The 21,309-nt window shown below is 37.5% G+C and overlaps 2 protein-coding genes and 2 long non-coding RNA genes across 5 annotated transcripts; 2 read left to right on the top strand and 2 right to left on the bottom strand.

Annotated features, from left to right (window-relative positions):
- Positions 1-1,121: 1,121 nt before the first annotated feature.
- LOC133708388 (oxysterol-binding protein-related protein 4B-like) lies at positions 1,122-7,794 on the top strand. The gene is made up of 7 exons (XM_062133849.1): positions 1,122-1,278; positions 3,684-3,839; positions 4,317-4,562; positions 4,923-5,019; positions 5,672-5,963; positions 6,198-6,300; positions 7,467-7,794. Exons 1-7 carry the CDS (start codon positions 1,276-1,278, stop codon positions 7,722-7,724), a joined length of 1,155 nt encoding a protein of 384 aa, XP_061989833.1. The 5' UTR covers positions 1,122-1,275; the 3' UTR covers positions 7,725-7,794.
- Positions 7,795-8,615: 821 nt separating this feature from the next.
- On the bottom strand, positions 8,616-9,236 carry LOC133711692 (uncharacterized). Its single transcript, XM_062137793.1, has one exon. The coding sequence runs from the start codon at positions 9,234-9,236 to the stop codon at positions 8,616-8,618; it is 621 nt and encodes a 206-aa protein (XP_061993777.1).
- A 2,357-nt stretch (positions 9,237-11,593) lies between these two features.
- Positions 11,594-12,919, bottom strand: LOC133712186 (uncharacterized). The gene is made up of 3 exons (XR_009847219.1): positions 12,698-12,919; positions 12,277-12,330; positions 11,594-11,728 (listed from the first exon to the last, which is right to left on the bottom strand). It is a non-coding gene; the product is annotated as an uncharacterized LOC133712186 (long non-coding RNA).
- A 1,693-nt stretch (positions 12,920-14,612) lies between these two features.
- On the top strand, positions 14,613-16,780 carry LOC133710902 (uncharacterized). Of its 2 annotated transcripts, XR_009846959.1 has the most exons (3): positions 14,613-14,775; positions 14,928-14,965; positions 15,171-16,780. It is a non-coding gene; the product is annotated as an uncharacterized LOC133710902 (long non-coding RNA). The 2 variants fall into 2 exon arrangements; XR_009846958.1 differs by having other exon boundaries at positions 14,613-14,965.
- The last annotated feature ends 4,529 nt before the right edge of the window (positions 16,781-21,309 follow it).

The following is a 21,309-nucleotide window of genomic DNA, read 5'->3' as shown; positions in this document are numbered from 1 at the left end:
TGACGTCTATTGGAGACAATAGAGGTCTATACGTCTATTGTGGGGCAATAGACGGCAATAGAACTAGCCACCACCATTAACAACTTTGCAAATCTCAACTATAAATGTTGGCATCGGGTGAGACTTTTGGCGGGTGAAGTGTGATTAACATATGCTGATATGCCCTAAGCAAAAGAATGGTCATTAGCAAAAAAGGAAAAAAGGGAAAAAAGAAAAAGAACAGACATGTAAAAGCTCAAACTTCAAAGTTCATGAACAATGCGATTCAATTTGGAGTCTTTTGTGGTGACCATATGTGACATTGTTTCAATCAAACAAAGACGGCAAATAAACCCAACACGTTACTACAAAGTACCACTATACAAAATCATGTCATTTAAAAATGCTTAGTTGATCATGTCCTTTGTACAGAATACACTGTCGCTTAGTAGGAAAAAATCATGCTTTTCTCTAATTTTAACGAAGGAAGAATTAAAATTTACATTTTCATCCTATTTTATGAAAAACACAATGGTAAAAAATGAATATAATGTTTATTTCAGAAATGAAAAGTGTAAGAATTGAGCTCTTGCATAAAATCATATACAATAAGGGCAATGAATTTTCATTCCCAATATTAAAGAGATTGGAAAACGAAGTTTCATAATAAAATCAAGAGAATAATAGAATTTCATTACCAATATTAAAGAGATTGGAAAACGAAGTTTCATAATAAAATCAAGAGAATAATAGAATTTCATTATCAATATTAAAGAGATTGGAAAACGAAGTTTCATACCAAAATCAAGAGGATAATGAAATTTCATTACCAAACAACTCATCGGTTATTTTTTTCCGCATCATAAGCGTAAAAATAATTGAAATTCGGCAACTTTCGAATATTATGTATTTTTGAAAATTTTCGCTCTCTGTTTCTAAAATTAATTCTAACCTAATTTCCCGTTACCCTACACATGTTTGTTTTCTTCAGGTGTCATATATTCTTTTTTATCTATTTAATCAAAATTCAATATGCCCAGAAAAGGAAAACAAAAATTTTACTAATTAAGTTTTTGACAGTAGCATCATGACCATTCACCAACTCGGTTTGCGAAGCCTATAAAAACGCCTTTTGCCCGTGACAACTCAAATCTGCCAAACACTCTTCTCTCTCTCTCTCTCTCTCTCTTTGTTTCCGCCTATTCCCATTTTCAGACCAAATACAAATTCACCATCTGTTTCCAAAAACACATCTCTCTCTACCCATCTGCTACTAAATTTCCTTAGTCTCCTGAAATGGTACGCATCTCTCTCACTTTCTCTCATTCATTCTCTGGTTTTGATTGTCATGGGTTTGTTTGTTTATTTTTGGATGATTAGATGCTCGTATTCAATTCGCTTCCCTATCTCTGTTTTTCATAGATTAAAACCCATAAACCATTACTGGGGTTTTGTCTCCTACGTGTTCATCTCTGTGTTCATTTTTGTTTCTCTCGCTCAAAACCCGAGTTTGAATCTTTCCGACTAACAAACAAACAAACAACATTGGCTGTTTTCCGGCTTCTGAAAACGCTTGATTCACTGTGCGGCTAGCTTTTGCTAATATATATATATATATATATATATATATATATATATATATTAATATGATTGGAGGCTCAGACTCTTTGTATTATTTTTTGTTTCGTGTGAATGAAGTGAAAAGGAAATTGCTTTGGGTGCTGGAATCTTTTCATTTCTTTACTTGTTTTTCTTTTAATTATTGGCGCTTCCCGTAACGCCAAGACTAGGATAACATGCACCATTCCTAGATTAGGTCCAAGTGTTCACTTCATTTCTCCACCTACGCAACCCCGTTTCTTTTTCCACGCAAAAGCTTTTATGAAAGGTTTCCGGAATATTTTTCCGCAAATAAAGATTCTTTTTTAAAAATTATTTGGTATATTTTTGAGTACGACATGCTTATACTTATGTTCTCCTCTCCGTCATCTATATCTTTATGGGGAGATTTCATGAATTTCCTACTTTCGTGTCATATCGTTCGGACAAGTGTTACTTCATCAGTAAGCAAGCAACTACTAAATTAATTTTTCCCTTTGTTTTTATTTTGGGTCAAATAATGAGATAGACATGTCAACCAAAAACTATAAAAACAATGAGATAACTACAAAGAATTCATTTTCAAGATGATCAACAATTCTATGGTGGATCGGCTTTTCCATGGTGTGAGATCCATTAACTTTAATGGGGTCCCATATCCAGTCAGAAGCAGGCCACCCCAACGCGGCTCCCTGCTCCCACTTAATTAGCTTCTATCTTTTATGTTTTTGAAGAGAGGGAACTCAAATTTGATTTTTCATTGTTTGTCCTCATTTCTCTTGGAATCTCTGGAGTGCAAGCCTCTGCAACCCAATGCTCCCAAATTGGCATTTGGCAGCAGCTTATTATAGGATGTTACATTTTTGTCAAAGGAAAGAAAATTCATTAATACAAACATCGAAGCACATCGCATAACCAAGAAGGTTGATCCTCGATCACATTATAATAGGATGTTGCTTGAATTTAAAAATAATTACCTACATATTACAAATTTAAACTTGAATTTGTTTTCCTTAACTAAGATAGGAATAAAAAAAGACGTATTTGAGGATCTGTGTTCAAATTCATAAATTTAGGTTCAAATGGTGTGCTCCAAATAATAAGATGATTCGTAATACTTTTTAGCCTCGTTTATTCACTTCCCATGCTTGAAAAGTATATGGTTGAATACACTATTTTATTGATTAAAATGTTCATATCAAAACTTGAAAATACTAATGCTGTGCCAAATATATGCTTATAGTTTCCTAATTGCTTTCCTAGTGTTAGGCAGCACCATAAGCCCATAAGGAGGTAGATTATTTCCCAACAATTTCCTTTTGAAAACCTAAACAAGGCAATCCGAACTGCACTATTCCTTCAATTTAGGGCTGTCACTTGGTTTGGTAATTACCAAACCGACCGAATACCAACCGATACTTTAGGTTTGGTAAACCGACTTTTTGGTAACCGAGACTGATAAAACCGAAATAAAAAATTACCGAAAAAGTTAGTTTGGTTTTGGTAAATACCGAATCTACCGATTGCTAATATTTAGATTTTATATACACACATACATGTATATTAAGAAATAAACATAAAAGTTTTCATAATAGTATGAACATTACTTAATATACTACATAATTAATAGTACATGTATTTTGAGTAACCTAGTCCAAGATGGTTAATAACCTAGTTTTATTGAAAATGGCTAAAATTTGATGTCATATATACAAAAGAAAGCTATGATTAGTAGATGAATACAAAGTTTACGGTTATAAAATTGAAAAACCTAATTTTGTTCATTCTATTTTATATTACAAAGAATTAGTTGTTCTAAAGTTGGTAATACCGAAAACCGAAATACCAAATTTGGTAGATATGATTAAAACCCGAAAATTTTGGTTGGTAATTGGTAGCTCAATTTTGAAACCGAAAGCTTTGGTTTTGAAGTTGGTAATATTTATAACCGATTCGAACCGACCGAGTGACGGTCCTACTTCAATTGATGGATGGTCTTAGTTGAATATTGCAAGTGTATGTAACGTACGTTCATGCTTCACTTGGACATAATGTGAAAAAAAGAGTAATGTTTAAAACTATTGTGAATCGTTTGGCGTGTGTAGGTCTCAGAAGAGGAGAAGATGAGAGTTGTTTTCTTGACAAAGCCATTGTCATTAGAAAGCGAATCGAATGGTGATTACAGAGCTCCTAATATACTTAAGCGCGTCCTAAGCCTATTCAGAAATGTACGGCCAGGATCAGATCTCACTCGCTTCCAGGCAAGTTAACTCTATCAATTTTTGCTTCTTTTATCGGCTTCTATCTGTTTTACTTTAGAAAAGAAAAAAATAAATATCAATTCTATAGCACGTATTAGTCTACTAGCCTTAAATTTATACATAGGCAGGGGTGGTGGAGGATTTCATGAATTTTTCGGTTTTACTGACAAACATTTGCCTATCACATTCTGGAGGCATTTTATCGAGCTCCTTGGGCCCCAATAAGTATGAAATATAGATGTACATTCAAATATTTATTGAGTTACTAAGGCCAATTATTTTGGAAAGTTTTGTGCAAGAGTTACTCACCCCTACATAGTATGCATGTGGCAGAGACTACTGGTATAGGTTGGTCTTTAGGATTTGATCCACTTCATGGAATTCTTTTGTTGAACTATGTATCACACAGTAGAAGATTCTTGATTGTAAAATATCGATGGTAGCTGATCTTTTATTTTACTGCTCTTGCAATTTCAGCTGTCACCTCTCTTTAACATACCAAAGTCACAGCTCCAGTGTTTCGGCGAATGTGTGTACTGCATTAATAATGATATGTTAGGGAATTGCAACAAAGGGGAAACCCCCAAGGACAGGTTCACAGCCGTTGTATCGTGGAGTATTTCTACTTTGCGTCCTATGATTTTTGGAATTGCTCCATACAACCCCATTCTTGGAGAAACTCATCATGCGTCAAGGGGGAACCTCAATGTTCTACTTGAGCAGGTACTTGTAGTCTATTTTCTGCTGATTATAGGCTCAACTTTATGCTGCCATACAGCTGAGAGTACAAAATCCCACAGCAGAAACTCTCAAGCTTGCATGACAATATATACAATCTCAGAGCCTCTCAATCCATTGTGAATTGGGTTTGAGTTGGAACTTGGACACCCCCATCTTTAACATCATGACAGCAAGCAATTCCTCCATGTATAAGGTCCAGTTTGGCCTGGTCACGTGACGAAGCTTGTTGAGAATTCAAAATCCCAAGCTGTGCACCTGATATTAGCACTGCCTCTGCGAGTTTGTGGAGATTTTATGCATAGCTCCACTAGGGTGATTGATTTTTGGGTTTTATGCTTGCAGATTTCACATCATCCACCAGTTACTGCGATGCATGCAACTGATGAGAAATCAAACGTTGAAATGATATGGTGTAACCATCCTACTCCCAAATTCTATGGTAGCTCTACTTCTTATAGCCATTACATAATCAAAAACCAAAAGTCTTAATATAGAGACCCCAAAGCTCAACATTTATTAATCTGTTTGAACTCTGAAAATAAAATCAGAAAGAAATAACACTCACAATTCTTCAGATTGTATAGTTTTTAATTTCCTATCACAGATACCAATCAAATGCATCAAGTCTTTTCCTATCCTCTCTCTCTAGTCTTGTTTTGCAATCTGTGTAGGAATATGAGAATAAAATGTTCCTCAAAACAACAAAATTTCAGTTGAGAAACAATATGATCAATATCCATCTCAAAAGGGTTCTTTTATCTAGTGGCCCTTTGACAAGTGATCAGTGTTTAGTTCTTGTGTTATATATAATAAACTAATTGTTTATTACTGTCATCATTCATCAGGTTGTATATGTTTCCAAGTTACTCTAACCTTTTTTGATGTAATACTTATCACAAACCTAGAAACAGTTAATAAAATCTTTTACCAAACAAAGAAGAAGAAATAATTCTCTTAATTAAGAGTTTGAAACTCACAAGCGGTCCAAGATTTCATTCTTCTACATTTTGTACTGATTGACTCTTTAAGATACTGTTTATACATTCTTTTATTTTCAAATGCGATAGTCCTCATCAAGAAACATGTTGCAGGTACTTCCGTGGAAACTGAGGTGCATGGAAAAAGGGAGCTGAAGCTCCTGAATCATGGAGAAACTTATGAAATGAACGCCCCAAAACTTTTAATCAAATTCCTCCCAGTACCTTGGGTTAATTGGGTTGGTGAAAATAGAATCCGTTGTCATGAGACCGGCCTTGAAGCTGAGTTAAACTATGGAAGCAGTTCCCTTTTTGGCCTTAGGGGAAATCCTAGATCAGTCAAGGGAAAGATCTTCGACTCATCATCCTTGGAGATTCTTTATGAGATAGATGGTCAATGGGATAGGTAATTCACTTTTTTGAACATCTACTATGTTTGTAACGAGTTAAATTTTTCTCTCTTATTGCCTTTTAAACTAATAGACTTGGTTATGATTTATATTTGAGAGAATGCTTAATTTCAAAACACCTCTTAACAGCTTTTCCAGCAAATCACACTTATGACCTTGAAACATGTTTGTGACAATTGTTAACATCTAAACACACTCGTTTTGATGTTCCTGAATTTATTCAAATGCAGAACTGTCAAATTGAAGGACGTTAGCAGTGGGAAAGAAACAGTTATATACAATGCAAAAGAAGCCATCTCAGGACTCAAATCTCCAGTTGTTACAGATCCGAAGGTATCTAGTTTGTACTTCTCTATCTTTAAATACTTTAGCTTGAATTGCTTGTAGTCCAATCTGTCCTAAAATAAATGATTTCTTCATGCATTTGGATCTTTCTTTGGCATTTAGGCTAAAATCTTTCCCATTCTTGTGAGTTGAGTATATACTATTAGACCAGCAATTTTGTGGCAATCAATGTACATGTTTATATATGAAAAGCTGAGGAAATTCGATTGCCTTTTTTTATTAATGCAATTTTACTTGTGCACTTTTATAATATCAATTACATATACTAATAATAATAATACATTAGGGTGATTCTAGTTGAACCTCCAAATTTGCTATTTGGACCTCTCATACTTAGTACACCTCAAATTTACTTTTTATAATACTTAAAAGGCTAAGTAGACCTCCTTATTTTTACCAAAACACCCTTGAACATAAGATACAACAATATGTTACTCTACTCTTTATCTCTATCTGCAACATGAGAAGAAGAATGAATCAAAATCACATGATATTGTTCTCTTATGAGTAGGTCTCTCCTCCATCAAAATTAATAAGAGGTTCTCGATCTTGATATGTTGCTGGAATCCTTTTGATTTTGCTAAAAGAAGGAATTTCAAGGGTTTTGGATTGGAAGATCGAGTAATAACTATATCACAATACTCAATGAATTTAGTTTAAGGAAATTCCAAATTAGATTGTTTTGAATTTATTTTTGTATTAAATGATGGGCCATGTATGAAATTATTGTTTTTTTTTTAGGTAAATTTTAAAACTATATGTCAATATAAGGAAATTCCGGAAAAATAAAAAATTATTTTCATTGAATGTTATATTTAGGGAGGTAATTTAAGAAGAGTATTTTTTTTCTTCAGTTTTCTCTCTTTGTCCTTATTTGTCTTTTCATATGACTTAACAAAATATATTAATAATTGAAAAAAGTTGGAGGTCCAAATATCAAATTTGGAGGTCCAACTAGAATCACTCAATACATTATCCATAGTCAGCTATAAGAGAATATGCAGGCCGTCATTCATGATTGTACAGTTGCATATTTTATTTGCTGCTAAATAGAAAATATTTATATTTTCGTAGACCTGCATGTATGATGCAGACATTCACATATTTCATATCGAATTGCGAATTAGTTAATGTTCATTTCATTTGGATTATAGGGAGTCTGGCCGAGTGAGTCAGCTGTGATCTGGGGTTTGTTAAGCCAATCTATCCTGAACAAGGACTGGGGAAGAGCAAGAGAAGAAAAGAAAGAAGTTGAAGAAAAACAAAGGGAGCTATTTAGAGAAAGAGAAGCCAGAGGTGAAACTTGGGCTCCTAAGCATTTCATTGTGAATTATAGCAAAGAAGGTGGATGGGATTGCTCACCCATTCACAAGTGGGTACCACCAGCCCCCATATCTGTACCCATCTCGTAAGTGTGCATCAACAATCAGAAAACTTATTGGTTCAACTTTTCTCTTCTAATTCATAGACTTTTGGTTGTGATGGTGGGACTGTTGTTAGTAGCTAGATGAACAACCTACCGGCAACCAAGTAGATAAAAGAAACCCACCAAGTTCGTTTTTGGTTGAGGAAAAAATGGCACCATTTACTGGTGGCTGAAGAAGGTATCAAGTGAATTTTTCAGAATAGCAAACTTCATGTACATGCACACTACCACATTTAAAGTATGAATGTGTTATAAGGACTATAAATTGGTGTATTGACTTGAGCCCAATGTGAAGAAGTCTACTCTCAATCCTCTAAACTGATTTATTAGAGGAAAAGGAACCTCTAACTGATCATTATCCCACAAAAGAAAGAATGAAAACCTCCAAACTGATCCAAATATGATTGATGTGCACATGACTCTTTCTTCCAGTTATTCTATAAGTTGAAACAACTGGATTTGCTTTTGGACCCAATTACTAAACCATATAAGTAAACAAACAAAATTAGCTCCCACTAGTTGTGATTTTGATTAATAAAAACCAAACAGTTGTACTGCAAGTAGTCTTCTCCTCTTTTCCAACAACTAAAGATAAACTTTCAAAACAAAAGAGGGGTTATGAATTATGATCACAAATCACTTCACACTAGCTAGGAACTTGATCAAAAACCAATTCTGAGGATCATTCACTTGCCATGATATATATGCTGAGAGAAATTTACAAACCATCAAAAACCAAATCAAGAAAAGCTTTTCTGTTTCATTTTCCCATAAGAAAACTCCCATTACATCCATAAAATTAAACCAAACACCATTCATTTCTTTCTTACCGGAATTACTATGTACTACCATATACCTGATCATCATATCATCCAATTCACTGTAGATATTTGGCTGCCTCCACATGCTTCTCCTGCAAATCCGACTCCGTTCTCCGGTTCAACTGCCTCTCCGTTATAGTATCCAACAGTGGCTTCCATGACCTTGCTCTTGTAGACCTCTGCGCACCATACATCTCCATCCGACTAGGACTACCCTCCGGCTCCACAAACCGGCCCGGACTATTTCTCCCCGGCGACGATGAATAGTTACTCCAAACAGGACTAGAGCAATGCATAGGACTCATCTGACCGGACCTCGACGAACTACCAGACCTTCCCAACCCCTCATTACTCCTACTACTACCACTTCTTGCCAAAGCCGTTAGCTTCCGGACCACGGCAGCCAAGTCCATAGGAGAAGCATCACTCTGTAAGGCAGAGTAGGGCAGCAAGAAGTAGATTTGGCCTTGCTGAAGAAGAGTGTCCTGCTTCAATGGCTTGTACCCAGTTGAGAGGAGCTGGGCTGGTGTGCACACAAAGTGCTTCGGGGGCCTTCCGGTTAGTTCACTGACCGAAACTGGGTGCTCGAACTCTTCGACGTAGCCGTTGAGATGAACCACGCGCACATTGTTCTGGGTTTCTTCTGGCTTTGGTCTACAAGAAAAGCAAGCACCCATGTTTTGATTGTATAGAGAATTAAAGGGGGAAGAAGGTGTGAACATATATACATGAGCTAGGGAATATGTGGAATTATGGATAGGAGTTGAGAAGAATAAATTCAAAATATTTGAAGTGGACTTTGTGTGTAGGTAATGGCTTGAATATACAACCTTTAGCTGCCCAACTACAATTGGATTTTATAGAAAAATGTATTGTATTCTTGCACAGTGGAATGTGTCAATTTGTATGAATGTGGAACTATTACCTCAAGTCACCCAAGTTAAGTTTTGAGTTTCATTGCCTAAACAGATGATCTTTCTTGTTTCGGTAAATGTCATTAGGTTAACAGAAGGTAGATTGAAATGAAGTAATAGATTGCTTCTCCTTCAGGAAAAGTAACCTAGCTGCAACAATTCTCTTCACCGTTTCATGTTCCACTCACTTATTCACCATATCAACTTCAGTATGACCTTTGTAGATGCTTTAAGAAAAATGAACGGTTGAGATGCCAAAATATAATCAAAAAGTTTGTCTAATGCCTATCCCTATAAAAGACCAAAAAAAAGGATCCCTTATTGGAAGGGCCTTATATATATATATATATATATATATATACAGGCGTTCTTGGTTGCGGACGTCCGTACCTAAGGATTAGGTACGGATTTCCATTTTTTCCCCCCTTTCCGATCACACATTTAGATCTTAACCGTTCAGTTTTTAGGTCCTAATGTATAGATCATCTCTGCAAAATTTCAGCCAAATTGGTGATCGTTAAGGCATTCAAAACTGCAATTTACAACAATGAATACGAACGGTTCCGGTTCGACAGATTCGGAACCGTTCGTATCCATTGTTGTAAATTGCAGTTTTGAATGTCTTAACGATCACCAATTTGGCTGAAAATTTGCAGAGATGATCTATACATTAGGACCTAAAAACTGAACGGTTAAGATCTAAATGTGTGATCGGAAAGAGGGGAAAAAATGGAAATCCGTACCTTTTGCTTAGGTACGGACGTCCGCACCTGAGAATGGTTGTATATATATATATATATATATATATATATATATATATATATATATATATAGGTTAGAGCTAGCTATCATATCATTTGACAGAACTTGAAAATAGTTCTTGGAGGGGCAAAAACATAATAAATTATATATATATTGTTTTTTTAAATGCATACACAATTTAATATACGTAGAAAATAATTGATCATTTTAAAGCTTTTCTTTCAGAATTGAATTCCTTAAAATATGTAATTTTCTTTCTTCAAAAGCACTAATTAATATATAATTCCTTAAATTAACCGTTTCATGTATCTCAAGTGTCATTTTATTATCAAATTGTTTTTTGGACTGAGTATTAGATGCTTTAAGAAACATTGAAATACTTCATGAGTTGAATGGGAAACTATTAGTTAAAGTCTTCCATACGATTTAAACAAAGCGTGCGGAAGGGGTAATTGATCCCTAGATCCCCTACCATTGAGTTTATACCACCTTAGTTGTTACTGATCCACCATTGCAGCTAGTTTATATGAACATTATGGTACTCTTTACCTAAGTTTATTTCTTTGGTTTGACATGGAGAGGGTTTCAATCTTGACATTCTGTTTTAAGGTAAACTCAAACTTTTTGTTAAGATAACTAAGTGACTTTTGGTCTGAAGATTGAAATTATTTTAGTTAAATTTAGGATTTTAAGTAAATTCTCAAATTTGTAATTCATTCTATATAATTTATTTTATATGAAGTGACAAACTATTAATTCATATTACAACTATGAAAATAATGTGATTCTTCTGATTTTACACTTAAAAAACAGAATGACCGAGTCTCGATTTCGAACTATTGCAATTCATGATGATCATACATAAATTTACTGACCGAGTCGTTCGACCAGTCAACGAAAGGACATCACTGTCCCATCTTATTCCATGAAGTTTTGTTGGGTCTTTAGAAAGGTGACAAAAGGTTTATGAATTCTTTGTAATTTTCTGATGACTCACATGTGACTTCTTTCCAAAGTTTACTATATTCGTAGAAGTGGGGGCAAGGGCATCGGCACCATGAACTTCACAAGGCCCATCGAGTGTGACAAAAATTGTATACAATGTTAATGGAGATCATGACCACATCTTTGCTTCTTTTAGCCTTTTTCCTCGATTATGAACGACCGAGAACGGCTCTACTTTATAATGTCACATAATTGAAGATCAACATCTTCTTCACTGATCAAACAAGCTTCGTTTACTCCAAAAGTTGTTAGATCTAGCTATCATATCATTTGACAGAACTTGAAAATAGTTCTTGGAGGGGCCCAAAAAATAATAAATTATATATATATATATATATATACACACACTAGCAATCCAATATGAAACATAAAGTTACTATTTAATTACCGGATTAATTTAGACAGAAATGTGTTTGAAAAGATTCCCAAATAAATAAAGACACAGAGTTGTCTTTTTCTTCTTTGCTTAATCACCCAGAAGACACTTCCTGTTTACACTAAAGCAACTTGATCAGAGAACAGAGGCACAGAAACCGTTCACAAAGAAACAAACTATATGACTTTATTCACCAGGACTTTCTTAGACTGCCAATAAACAATAAAACCAAAACCTGAAATCTTATATCTTCACTTTCTTAAGACAACTAAGAACTTAACTCAGTTGTACAATTGTGTAAAGGTTTTGGATCAAATCTCATCCAAGAAATCAAATCAATTTAGAGTGTATTCTTATTGATTCTACTAAACTGAAATGTCACCAAGTTTTCATAATGGTCAACGTTAATAATTTAAAACTTTGCTTGACAAATTGAGAAAGTATAAATCTGAAGAACTCAAAACAATCTATGAACTAAACTATACATTCATAGAAACTAAGTGCCTAAAGTTTACATTAATCTGAAAAAAAAATTGAAAAAAAACATTGGAAGACAATTAGTTTTACTGGAAGATAATTGAATTATTGAAATTAAGAGTACAAAGCAGATGTATAGATCAGTAGTGAAAAAGTTGAAATTGTGACAGATCAAAAGCATACCTTGAAGTTGCTGTAATTAACCACCTAGATGTGAAGTTGCAGAGCACACAGAATCTGTAGAAGATAAAAACTGGTATCAGTTTAAAATTGAGAACAATAGATAATCTAATAGAAGCCGTACTACATAAAAACTAATAGAATAATAGGCAAAACAGAATTTTGATTTCTAATGAGTTTCTTCTATTTGTTTCTACTGTAACTCTATTTTGTCAGATTAATAACAAAATTTCAGTTTCCCAATTCTTGAAAAACAAAAACAAATACGATAATAAGGAACAAAGTTTTCGAGATCAGAAAAAATAAGAAGAAGTTGTAAACATATGGTTTACATAGATGAAAAAATTGATCGGCCTGGGTAGAAAGTTAAAGGTAGATAACATGGTAAACGAAATCAACTGATTTTATGAAAGCGAAATTTTACCAAGGTTCTGCCGATGTTGATTGCGATGGATAAGCCTGATATCGGCGAACAGTGGGTATTGACCTTGATGGAGGCTTCTCGAGCTGAAAAAGATTTGGAGACGTCGATTTTATAGCAAGGGGGCAAAAATGTAATCCTTGAGTTACTCCCTTCTGAATACTGTTTGCTTGCAATCCAGAATCATCTTGAGGCTTCATTTTGTCTGGACTTTGAATTGGAGACAGTGGAGGAGAGCGAAGGAAGAAACCAATGGCCACGCAGTGATTACAAAAAAAGATAGGGGTAAAACCGTCATTTCCTAATATAAACAGTAGTAACAGTACCCACCCAACCGGCCTTTCGTATATAGTATAATATATAGCAGTTCTCCACTGCGGACGTCCGCAGTTTTTCGATCCGTACGGATTTCCAGTTTTGACCCACTTTCCTATCACATTTTCACATCTTAACCGTTCAGTTTTTAGGTCCTAATGTATAGATCACCTCTGCAAAATTTCAGCCAATTTGGTGATCATTAAGGCATTCAAAACTGCAAATTACAACAATATATACGAACGGTTCCGGTTCGACAGATTTGGTCCGTTCGTGTAAATTGCAGTTTTGGATGCCTTAACGATCCCCAAATTGGCTGAAATTTTGCAGAGGTGATCTATACATTAGGACCTAAAAACTGAACGGTTAAGATGTGAATGTGTGATCGAAAAGTGGGGAAAAACACAAAATCCGTACGTTTTTGCTTAGGTGCGGATATCCGCACCTGAGCAAGATTATATATATATATATATATGTTAGAGCTAGCTATCATATCATTTGACAGAACTTGAAAATAGTTCTTGGAGGGGCCAAAAAAATAATAAATTATATATATATATATATATATATATATATACAGTCCGGCTACACTAATGACGTACTTACCTAGCCTTAGGTATGGATTTCCGGTTTTTACCCACTTTCCGATCACATTTTCACATCTTAACCGTTCAGTTTTTAGGTCCTAATGTATAGATCACCTCTGCAAATTTTCAGCCAATTTGGTGATCGTTAAAGGCATCAAACACTGCAATTTACTTGTTAATGCTTTGATCCGTGGGGATCTAATTAACGATAAGTAAAGAGAGAGAGAGAGAGAGAGAGAGGGATACAAGCGAAGTATAGTGGTTCACCTCCCGCCTTAGCGAGAGACTACGTCCACTTGATTGTGTACTAGTGTGTCGAGCCTTGCGGCCTAACAAGATTACAAGAGATGTAATGGGATGAATGGTGTTTAAGTGGGAGGAGAGTTCCTTTTATAGGTGAAGGAGTGCTCTTCCTTTACATGGTTTTCGATGTGGGACAAGCAACCACACAATTCTAGCTAGTCCAAGAAGCATGTAGAAAGCCATGTTGTGGAGGCATCTTGGCAAGGGCGGGAACGTGGCTTCCCGGCGACGGATTTGCCTCTTCACTAGTACAAAATCGAAAATAGACAACGTTACCTAAATAACGGTTCAATAAAAAACGTTGTGGTTTTTTTTTTTTACAACAGTATAGTTGAAACCGTTATCTATAGATATTAAAAAGTGTTGGTCCATTGGTTAGAAATTTTCTCATTTAACTTGTACAACGGTGTGGTTGAAACCGTTATCTATAGATACTAACAAAGTGTTGGTCCCTTGGTTAGTAATTTGTCAATTTAACTTATACAACGGTACAGTCAAAACCGTTATCGATCTACAAATATTAAAAATTAAAAATGTTGGGGATAGAAATTTAATTTGATCTCCTATTTTTGGACTTTGCAAATAATTGATAAAAGTATAAGCGGTTACGCTGAATTCCAATTTTGAACGAAAAGAAGTACCGAAAAATTTACCAATTTTTTTGGCGCTTTTTTTTTTTAAGTTTTTATTTGTATGCGATTTGGCCAAAAAAATTGCACAGCGGCAACAAAGCAGAACAATTGAGATAGATCTCACATATAACTAGCCTCTTAAGGGAAAAAAAAAGCTCTCGGTTTCAGTTCTTCAACAATATTCGACTCACAGCAATGCGACTTCCCCATAAGAAACTCTGAACACCATTACTTCCCAGCAGCGGTATCTCTGTCATTAATCCCTCTCATCCATCTCCTTAGTTTCCCTTATCCTCGTTTAGTACCCTAAATCTCGAATTAGGGTTTTTCATGTTGGTAGAATTTCAGTCTATTTTTTTCAGTTTTGATCTGCTAATTTTTGTTTTCTGGTTACAGTATTGCAGCTTAGTCTCATTGGATTTGGGTCATATCTGGTAATAATCATTTTCATATGGCTTGATTAATTGAATTTTGATTCATTTGGAAATTTGCAGTTTCTAGAATTAAATTACATATAAATTGGGTCATATCTATGTGTGTGTCGAGGAATGGTATCTTTGTTAGCAAACTAGAATTGATCTTGGCTTAAATGCATAATCTAGAAAGAACTGAACTTGACGGTTTTCTTTTTTTTTCTAGTGCACACCACCTGTTCGATGAAATGCCTCATAGAACCTTCAAATTTTAATTGGGTGGGAAAGCAGTATCTTTCAGCTTTCTGTTTAATTGGGTGCTGGAAATTGAGCATTTTGGGTGTGAAAGTTGCAATCTTTACATCAGGTTTTAGGTGGTGGTGTTGTTGAAAGCTAGATTTCTTTTGAGTTTATATTATTGCACACCCAACAATGATATCAGGGGTAACTGTTTCTCACCAGAAAAGCTACATGATTTGTTAAAGCAGACAAACATTATGCCTCTGATTCTCACACCAGGTTTGTTGCACTCGGTATTTCTTTGCTGGAGAGGAGCTGACTCCAACATAGATAGATGTTCCAGAGGCCAGCCAACAGTATCCTCTACTTAGACCAGAAGAGCTCCATTTGCAAATTGTAAGGTGGTAGTTATTTTGTTACTAAACTAAGATGCATCAGTTCAACTGACTTGTCAGTGATGCCCATTTATGATGCCTGTTCATCTTCTAATATGTTTCCATTTCATTTTATTAGTCAATTTGGATTTTTTCTTTCACCTTTTAAATGTTTTATCATTTACTCAATGCTTATGGCTTATGCTGCTCAGGTTTTCATTTTATTCAGCGATAGTTCAATGTACATCCTTTGTCCAATTGTTTCATTTGAAAGAAGTCCCCGAAGTCCCCGAGTAAGAGTAGCTTCTTGGTTGGGGAGTTCAAATCATGAAGTCATCAAGCATAAGTAATATCTGAGAGGCGCACGGCCCCTACAAGTCCCCGAGCTCCGCAAGCAAGAAGGGACTCGCTATCCTGTATCACAAAAGACAAAAATTCGTATATGTAGTTACATCGGAGGTGCACTAATGTATGAAGTGCATGAGATAATGGGGTGTCGCCCTGCCGCATGGCGGTAGGTCGTGGACCATAGACTCGTGGAGCCCGGAGGCTAGACCATATGTAAGAAGCATTGTGAACCGAGAGCGTAACTAAAGCATGTTGGATAAGTGGAGCGAGTTAGGTGTTCGAGCAAGTTGGGTGTAGGCGCTGTATGAGCGTGCGGGGCGTAGCCCAAGCGAGTCGCGGCCATGCTTTGATACCCAAGCGAGTCATAACCGTTTCGCAAGCATTTATCCGAGCATGTTTAATTGAGCTATAAGTGTCACAAGGTTCTAGATGAATGTCACATGAAAGTGAATTTAAGCATGTATGTGTGTAGCATGTACTTGTAGGAAAGTTGCTAATAACATGTTGTAGGCATGCTTAAGGGTTATAGAGACATGTATAGACATGGCAATAGCTCTAATCGCAAGAGCGGAAAAGATAAGAAATAGTGACTTATCTTATGCCGATTTGGAGCGAGTTGGAGTTGGCCGAGCGTGACGGTCCATTGCTTGTGGCGGATAAAGTATTCCGATAATGTCCGTCAACTCGTAGTTGCGCTTGAATGCTTGATAGAAATAATTGAATTTCCTTAGAACGAAATAGGTGATTAGTTCATGAGTATGTAGAATCAATACTAGTATTTTGCATATGTACTTTGACAAAATTGTAAGCAAAGTATATGTGAAGTTGTAGTTGATGGCAGAATGACATATTTAATTATGTGCTCTAATATGCATGTCAATTTGGCCATGAAATTACGAATTTTAATTTTGGCCACGAAATTTGTTGACATGAGATATTGAACCTAGATAGGCATAAATATCATTTACACACGAAGTACAATGCGTCGAAGTATGAATGAGTACTTGTTGCTAGATTGCTAGCCCATAAATATAATCATATTGTCACAAGCTAATGAAGCCATGCAAAGTGCATCTTCATATTGTGAGCTACTGTCACTGACCATAAATGAAAGTATTTATATAGTAGTGGTATTGATTGAAACGACACTTGCATATTTGGGGAAAGCATTTAAGCAATGTTATGTTGACAACTTTCGGCACATATACCCAGATAATCACATGCTTGTAATGTGTGTGTGGCTTATTTGTGCACAGCAAAAACATAAATAGCAAGCGAGTTATGAAATATCAACTATGCTTTTTAGAACTGCCTCATGAATGATTCAAATTGCAGTGGCAATGGCTAACCACGTTGTGGTCAGTGTGTGTGCTGTTTGGCACGTAGTAACTCAAAGAGAAATGAGCTGGTGTTAACGAGTCTTGACACCTGGTTTTAATGACACATGCATGCCAATTTGTGACTGAGTTAACTTTATGCAAATACGAAGACATGGTAAAGATATAAAATGTTGGTTTGTGTGTGGGCACTGATTGCTCAGTTTAACCAAGGACATAATACATATGCTGTCGTGGGCTTCTACTTTGCAGTCATGTGCAGATAGTATATGTGTACGGTGAAGCGCACATGGCTATCAATCAACCAGAGATGATGAATCACAAGTACTTATCTGGTTGAAGCCTCTCTCTGAAACGTGCAGGGAGAGCGTGATTTCGCAGGGAAGAGCGTGAGCTGCTTGCTCGAACAAGCAAGACCTCTGGGTGCCCGAAGAAGAACACAGCCACACGTCGGGTGTCCAGAGCATATCGGCGGTTGCTGGGTTTGAAGAACATGGCCTAGATAGCGGTGGCCAATTGCCTGAATACTGTGGTGTACAGCGGAAGTTGCATATCGATGAGTTGGTGCCCACTGGAGACCGGGAGTCCGGCGGAACAATCCAAAGCTTGACGAGTTCGTCAAGTTCAGTTGACGGTGATGAACCCGTCAGGTTGAGTTGGTAGAATTGAAGCTTGGCGGACCAATTTTTGAATTTTGAAGCTTCACTGGTGTTTAGCGGTAGTGTCCGTCAGTTGGGTTTGCCGCTGGTGGGGGCTAGCGGAGCGGAGCTTTTGGCCGGCGGATGTTATTCGGCGGAGGATGACTCGGTCAGCGGAGAAGCTTTTGGCTAGCTGAGCGGAGCTATCCGGCGGTGAACTTGCAGCGGATCAGCTCGGCGGTGAAGTTCCGGTGGTGCAGCTCGGCGGTGTACAGCCCGGCGGTGTCCGCTTGGCGGAGGAAGTTCGTCGGCGGAGGAAAGTAACAGCAGAGTGCAGTCCCCGATCTGGCAGTTGGGCGGAACTTCGAAGTTGGGCGGAGGAGCTCCGGAGCTGCAGTGAGCGGAGGAGTTGGGCGGTGATTCCTCAGCGGTGGTACCTCAGCGGAGGATGCTCAGCGGATGGAGCCTGGCGGAGGTAAGCTAGCGGAGTGGTGGCGCTGAGGTGAGAAATTGTGGCGGTGATTCCTCAGCGGAGGATGCTCAGCGGATGGAGCCTGGCGGAGGTAAGCTAGCGGAGTGGTGGCGCTGAGTGTGTGACTGGCGGAGCGGAGGATGCAGCGAAGATGGAGAAGGGTGGCCAAAGGGAATCTCTGGGTGCCCCGAGAAATTTGGCGCCCAAATTTTTTTTTTTTTTTTGTTGGAGATGTCAGCGTTGACTTTTTTTTTTTTGAGTTGGGCGTTGACCAACCCTTGATGGGCGTTGACCGACCCCAAATTGATGTTGAATGAGCGTTGACTCGACACTTTCGGGTCAAAGTTCGTGGTAGGTGACGAAGCCTTTGTGTTGGCTTCCCACAGACGGCGCCAATGTTAATGCTTTGATCCGTGGGGATCTAATTAACGATAAGTAAAGAGAGAGAGAGAGAGAGAGAGAGAGAGAGAGAGAGAGACACAAGCGAAGTATAGTGGTTCACCTCCCGCCTTAGCGGGAGACTACGTCCACTTGAATGTGTACTAGTGTGTCGAGCCTTGCGGCCTAACAAGATTACAAGAGATGTAATGGGATGAATGGTGTTTAAGTGGGAGGAGAGTTCCTTTTATAGGTGAAGGAGTGCTCTTCCTTTACATGGTTTTCGATGTGGGACAAGCAACCACACAATTCTAGCTAGTCCAAGAAGCATGTAGAAAGCCATGTTGTGGAGGCATCTTGGCAAGGGCGGGAACGTGGCTTCCCGGCGACGGATTTGCCTCTTCCGGATACCGTGGCGTAGCTTGAACATAAGGCTACACGATGGATGTCGCGGTTGGGCCTTGCCATGTCTCGTGGATGTCCCAAAGTGGGTGTTACTTATGCTTGGTGATGTAGAGAACTAGCGTGCTAGTGTAGGTATAAACATTACCATTATAAATACGAATGGTTCCGGTTCGACAGATTCGGTCCGTTCGTGTAAATTGCAGTTTTGGACGCCTTAACGATCACCAATTTGGCTGAAATTTTGCAGAGGTGATCTATACATTAGGACCTAAAAACTGAACGGTTAAGATGTGAAAATGTGATCGAAAAGTGGGTGAAAACACCAAATCCGTACCTAAACCTTAGGTAAGGACATCCTTACCTGAGAAAAATCCTATATATATATATATGTTAGAGCTAGCTATCATATCATTTGACAGAACTTGAAAATAGTTCTTCTTTTTTTTTTTGGCAGTGAAAGGATTTTTATTAACTCACAAACACAAACTTACAACACAAAGACCCAACTATGGGCCAAAAGTACATAAGCAAGGAAGCAAACAACAAAATCCAACAACAAGGAAGCCCAAAGGCAACCAGCCCGCATGCAAGTACAGCAGAAGAGGAGGTTGATGGTGCCGTCGCCGTCACCAATCGAGCCACCACGTGACACAGAAACGTCACAAGAGTTGCAACCAAGACCTGAGAAGCCAGCCAAACCTTACTAGCGCATGAACACCAACCCAGATTCCAACACCAGAACTCCATAATCCAAACCTCAAAACCATACATAACATAACCACAACCCATCAGCAAAGGGCCAGGAAAGAAAATTCCAGGCCAGTAGGTAACCAAGAGAAATAGAAAAAAGAAAGTTGATTCGAGATAAGCAGCAGTGAAAACACCGACGTGCTTATGTAAGACATCCGATACAACACCGTATTCGGGAATTCGAATCGGCGAACATTCGTTTAACACGCTAATGGGTTTGGAATATGTGCACCTGAAACGTGAATAATCTGAGATTTGAAAGGAAGGAGAAGGATGGATAATCTGGGATCTGAGGACGAAGAAGATTTGGGTGATAGGGGAAACGAAGGAAACGAAATTCAATCGGAAAGCAGACCTGCCACCGCCGGTGCAGAGAGCTACCACGAAGGGTAGGGGAGAAACAAGGAAACTGGAAAAACGGTGCCTCCCCCGACTCTCAAGCCGATGATCCAGATCGAACTGATCTAGATCTGGCGAGAGAGGGGGGGTGGAGAAGGATACTTAGGGGAGAGGGTTTCCTAGAGAGATGCGGGAGTTTCTCGCTCTAAAAGTCTTTCCAGTTCTCACTTGAAAATAGTTCTTGGAGGGGCCAAAAAAATAATAAAATATACATACATATATATATATATATATATATATATATATATATATATATATATATATATATATATATATATATATATTGGATGTAGAATGGTTGGTGAGAGGAATCGAAGAACAGTTAGATCGTGCAAAAGGAGGAAAACTCAAGTTACTATTGCAACTTTCGCATTCGGTGTCCGATTCGAGCGTGCCATAGCTTTCCAGAAAGGGAATCACGCCAGGAACAAAACTCGTCGCTATGCTATGACGTGTGGCCTTTTTCGGGCTTTCGGGGTCGTTTAGGGACTCAAAACTGCATTTTACTGTTTTTCAGAATTTTCGGTTTCCTAGTTTGTTTTGGATTTGTTTTATTTTTACCCGTGGACTTTAGGGTTTCATTGTTAGTCGCCCTAGAGTTTCTTTCTCCCAGCAGTCCACGAATTTCTCCAATCTGATTGTTCATGGTGTTGATGGCAGCGGTAAACGCTGCTGTAAGAGAAGCGGTAAGAGCATCAAGATCTGCTTTCGTAACTTCACCCATTGCTATCAAGGTAAATAGGAGAGACAGGGAAGACCTGCTCTGATACCACCTGACGCAGTCGGAACAGTAAACTAGGTTTACAAGCAATAAACCTAAACAAAGGATTCTGGAGTCCACCAGAGATAAAAAAGAAAATTCTCTATTTGATTGATAAAAAGATAATAGCTAGGTTCTGCAGCTGCTTAAGGCTGCATATATATGAGAAAAGAAACCCTAGGGCGACTAACAATGAAACCCTAAAACCCACGGGTAAAAATAAAACAAATCCAAAACAAACTAGGAAATCGAAAATTCTAAAAA

Source organism: Rosa rugosa, chromosome 5 (genome assembly GCF_958449725.1).
Source record: "Rosa rugosa chromosome 5, drRosRugo1.1, whole genome shotgun sequence".
Classification (NCBI taxonomy): Eukaryota; Viridiplantae; Streptophyta; class Magnoliopsida; order Rosales; family Rosaceae; genus Rosa; species Rosa rugosa.
This window is presented reverse-complemented; position numbering and strand designations above follow the sequence as displayed.